We start from the raw sequence: 4,849 nt of genomic DNA on the forward strand, positions 1-4,849 counted from the left end.
TAACTACATATATAAAAAGCATTCAGGCTATTAGCGTTTTTGAGTCATTTTATCTACGTTTTATGTCTAATAAACGATGAAGTTAGAATGACATAGGTAACACTAATAGCGTCTCTCTGAACACATCTATAATATATAAATTCATATGAAAATATTTAAGCACTTAAGATCCAGTTTTGACCGTTACAGACCATTACTTTATCTCTTACTTGTGTATTCAAAAGAAACAAAAATAAAGTGTGTGGCTACTGACATAACATGTTTTTTTTTTAAATAAATAGAAAATGAGAACTGTTTCATGCCATGATAAAATTTTGTAAACATAAAGTTTCAACATTTCCAAAATATAATATTGCAAAAAATTATTTCTTTATGTATATGTCTTATATTACAAAATATATTCTATGTTTTTGAACATAAAATAATACAAATTTTACTAATAAAAAGAAAATGTAAAATGTACAAGAATGTAGAATATTTCATGTGACACAAATAATATTAGATTTCTTTCTAACTGAATTATATCATTTCAGTATCTAAGAATTTTTCTTCAATATCTATTTTTTCAATATTGAATAATATTAGACAGTAATACATCATAATTATTGTTAAAAAAGATTTATATTTTTGTAATATATTATTTATTACGCTCATCTTGTTTTTATAGGAAAGAATGTAAACAAATAACTATTAATCGGTAACTATTAGTCGGTGACTAACCTCATCGAATATTTCACCAGAAATCACATTCTAGTCATTCCAAGTCATTCCAGAGCCTCCTTCGTTATTCAGCCTCGGCAGTCGGCATTCGCCATGCATTTGTCAGGCTCGTCTTCCGCGATAACCTTCGCGAGAACTCGCCAAATCTGAGAAGAAATCGCGGCGAACCGTTAATAACCGACGCAGGATAGTATATTCAAAGGCACCCTCGGGTCATCCATATGAATGCAACGGATATACGTTTAAAAGCATGGACGCCTGCAGTACCGCGCAAAACACCGGACAACATTGTGTCTTCGAGTTATACAACAACGAGAGCGTTCGTGCCGTCTTATGAAAAGTATTATGAAAAGTCTATGAATTATAATTAATTTAATAGCGACCAGAAAAATTATCACATTTAATAGCGACCGAAAAATTATCTTTCAACTTGAAATTGCATTTTTTCATATAATTAAATGATATAGACAATGTATAATCAGATGGATAATTTATTATTATATTTATACATATATATTCTATATTGATTTTTATTTTAATTGATTTTAATTTTAATTTTTATTGTTAGGTATATTTAAAAAAATCGAATACATTATATTAATATAATACTGTTATAAATAATATTTTTATTTGCAATTTGCATACATATAGAGAGAAAAGACCTTGCATAGAACAACTACTCTCAAATGAATATCAACGAATTTGGTGGCAGGAAAAAATAATTTGGGATAAGACTGTAACTACTAAAAGATTTGCAAGCAAAAAGATATTACCCCGTAAGGTAAATAATTATTATAAAATTATCGATAGTGTGATTATTAAATTAGAAAATTTACAGATGATTAAGAGAAAAGTACCAAAATGTGTGACTGTTAAATATCCAATAAGAGAAGAGCGATTGAAAGATAAAAAGAGAGAAGAGTTTCAAAAGAAGTCTGCTCAGATTCCTAAAATTGAAGAGACGATATTTGCAAAACATAGTGATACAAAATTTAAAAAACGCGAAGAGACGAAATTTAAAAAACAGGAGAAAACAAAATCAAAGAATTGCAAAGAAATAAAATTAGAAAATTATGAAGAAACAAAATCAGAGAACTATGAAGAAACAAAGTCACAGAATCGCGAAGAAATAAAAACGGAGAATCGTGAAGAAACAAAGTCACAGAATCGCGAAGAAATAAAAATAGAGAATCGTGAAGAAACAAAATCACAGAATCGCGAAGAAATAAAAACAGAGAATCGTGAAGAAACAAAATCAGAAAAGTCTGAGAAAGAAAACATTCAAGCAGAATACAGAGAAACGAAATCAGAACAAGTTGAGGAAGCGAAATCAGAAAAAAGCGAAGAAACGAAATCAGAAAAATATAAGGGAACTAAATCAGAAGAATACGAAGAAACGAAATCGCAAGAACATGAAGAAACAAAATCAGAAAAAAATTTGGAAGTAAAATCGGAAGAGACACATCGTGAAGAAACACAATTAAAAAAATAGCCAAGATATAAAAGAAGAGAAATACAAAGAAAAAAATTAGGGAACAAATAAATAAATTATATTATCCACTTAACATATAAAATTGAAATTAATTATAGAATATAATTTCGTGAGAATTAATTATATATATATCTTTTTCTTTACTTTTCACATCACTTTAGCAATTTAATTAAATTTAAATCTGTAATATTATTTTCTTCCTTCCTATTAAGAAATAGATCTTTTATATTATCCATTAATAAAACAAACACTATTAAGTATTAGTTAACTGATTATACAGATCCAATATTTTTTATTAAAATATATAAATATAGAAAAGTAAAATTTAACATTCAGTTTTTTTAATTAATGGGAAATACATTAACATATAATATACTGATAAAATGTATTTTGATAAGAAGACTTGTATTCTAAATATAATCCAATCATATATGAAACAGAGATATATCAATTTTAAATGTTTAATTTAAAAATTCCATGACGCTCTGGTAAACAGGTCCAGTTCCGATCCAGTTTCAAATTTACATAACATTAATTTTTTTACAATTTTTTTTTAATTATTTATCATAACCTTTTTAATTACTTTAAGAAAGAGCCTTTTTTTTATTAAAAAAAAATAATTTAGACATCATATGTCTAAATTATTTTTACCTATTCTTACCTATCTTTCCTGTCAGAGGAAAGTTTATGAATTAATTAGATATATTAACAAAAAATTTAAAACTAAAAAATCTAACAATAATGTAAAGTTTCGATTTTATTTTTTATTTTTATTATCCAGAAAATTTATTATCCAATAATGTCACTAAATAACAAAGTATCGCGATAGGAAAATTCATTGAATTAGCATTTGGAGCCAAAATGGCGTCGAATAGTTCAGATAGTGCATTTCATGTAATTTTCTACACACTCAGCAAACGAGAATGGATTGAAATGAATTGAAATGGATTCAGATTTTCAGAAATATTGATTCATGAATGTTAAAATGAATGCTTTTCAATCCTGAATGCATTTTTAATCATTTATAGGAATTGCATGGAGCATATTTCTATACCTTTCAATCTAAAAATAATATTAGCTTCTTCTATGTGCATTGTGAATATTGTTCAAATCAAAATTTTGAATAAGAAATGCAGTTTTACATCCAATTGAATCTAATTGAATCCAATTGAATCCAATTAAATCCAAAAAAAGTATTCGTTATTTAAAATACGCATTCAGATAGAAAAAAATTTCAATCCATTTTAATCCATTCTCGTTTATTGAGCAAAGTAATGAGTTGAAATACAATCCTAACCTGATTCTGTTATAACTTTATATGTGTTTGTGACTTTGTGTAAATTTAGAACTGATTAGAAAACGTCGAAAATGCCCGATTGCTATGTTGAGAATTGCAAAAATCGCAGCGAAAGAGGTTTCCATTTATTTCGCGTGACAATAATAGGCGATAGACATGAAGAATAGCTTCAATTAATTGACAAAAGAAACATTGTTGGAAAGGACTATAATCTGTAAGATATAATTTTTTATTTGTGAGGTTTATTTCTCCTTATAATATAATATAGTTAAACATATAATATAGTTAATATAATATATAATATAGTTAAATTTTGAATAACGCATCACGAAGCCAAAATGATGGCAATTCGCGGTACTTTGTTATCTAGTGACTTTACAATAATGGTGCTTATGGCGCCATCTAACTTACCTAAAATTAACATAATCTTTACAAATATCTATCGATACAAAACTGATTTTACTGACTTGTAATACCGGTCGATTGACGCAGCTGATTATCAAGTCATCGATAAACCTCAAAAATTGCTCCGAAATGTAACAGCGGAGTATCTTCGTCGAAGTTACGTTAGATTTATTTACGTGGTTATCGCACGTGTAGAACACCGCGAAGGTATTTATAACCTCAAAAACATTTTCTTGAATTACTTTACGCATGCTCTGATTTGATTAATGCTTTATTTAAATAACGATTTAAATAATTTAATTTAATTAAAAATATTTTTTAGTGTCTAATTTTCTGTCCCAAAAATCTGTATATATTTCCGAGCCGAATGAATCACAATTGGTTATAATGCGAAATACATTCGCGGCTAAATTGCTTGTGCACAGATTTCATCTAATTTCACCAATCCTTACATCGTATCGCAGTAAGCATTTTCAGGCGAAACTACTAAAGATGAACGAGGCATTTCTCCGTTATGATAAAGGCAATGATATGTTTGATATCTCATTTCGTTATGTGGACAAGATGACGAAGATCGACCGTCAGTTTAACTTTTCCAGACAAACTACGGAAAGAGTGAACAATTTTCTTAAAAGAGTCGATATCAACGTTTGCAAAGTTGTAAACAAAAAAGTGAGTTTTCTTCTTGTTTTTTTTTCCTTTTCCTTATTATTAGATTTCCATTTATTGTTATATTTTATATTATAATATTATTTTTAATATAGAATAACTATAAGTATATTACAAAAAAATTTTTCTAAACAAAATAAAAATCCAAAATAGAATTTTTCATACAAATTTTAAACAAATTAAGTATTGAAATCTAAAGAATTAATATTTCCAGAAATAAACTTTAAAAAAAAATATCTGAGAGAAATAAAAATTTTTTTCTGTAG

General features: G+C 27.0%; 2 protein-coding genes across 2 annotated transcripts in view; both read left to right on the forward strand.

Moving 5' to 3' along the window:
- The first annotated feature begins 941 nt into the window (after positions 1–941).
- Positions 942–2,212, forward strand: LOC108686276 (probable inactive protein kinase DDB_G0270444). Its single transcript, XM_018191542.1, has 4 exons — positions 942–1,060; positions 1,372–1,501; positions 1,559–1,700; positions 1,812–2,212. Exons 1-4 carry the CDS (start codon positions 942–944, stop codon positions 2,210–2,212), a joined length of 792 nt encoding a protein of 263 aa, XP_018047031.1.
- Positions 2,213–3,982: 1,770 nt separating this feature from the next.
- LOC108693832 (2',5'-phosphodiesterase 12) overlaps positions 3,983–4,849 on the forward strand; it is a 3,150-nt gene continuing 2,283 nt past the window's right edge. Inside the window, exons 1-2 of the mRNA XM_018202986.1 lie at positions 3,983–4,121; positions 4,237–4,586. Of these exons, the coding sequence (XP_018058475.1) occupies positions 4,302–4,586 (285 nt within the window). The 5' untranslated portion in view covers positions 3,983–4,121; positions 4,237–4,301. The remainder of the gene's footprint in view (positions 4,122–4,236; positions 4,587–4,849) is intronic.

The sequence above is a fragment of the Atta colombica genome, unplaced genomic scaffold (genome assembly GCF_001594045.1).
Source record: "Atta colombica isolate Treedump-2 unplaced genomic scaffold, Acol1.0 scaffold1, whole genome shotgun sequence".
NCBI lineage: Eukaryota > Metazoa > Arthropoda > Insecta > Hymenoptera > Formicidae > Atta > Atta colombica.

Bases quoted from the DNA above. Each gene is read 5' to 3' on its own strand.
- LOC108686276 (XM_018191542.1), top strand. From the start codon at position 942: ATGAATGCAACGGATATACGTTTAAAAGCATGGACGCCTGCAGTACCG. The intron at 1,061-1,371 runs GTATTATGAAAA...GCATACATATAG, and splicing joins TTCGTGCCGTCTTATGAAAA to AGAGAAAAGACCTTGCATAG. The intron at 1,502-1,558 runs GTAAATAATTAT...GAAAATTTACAG, and splicing joins AAAAGATATTACCCCGTAAG to ATGATTAAGAGAAAAGTACC.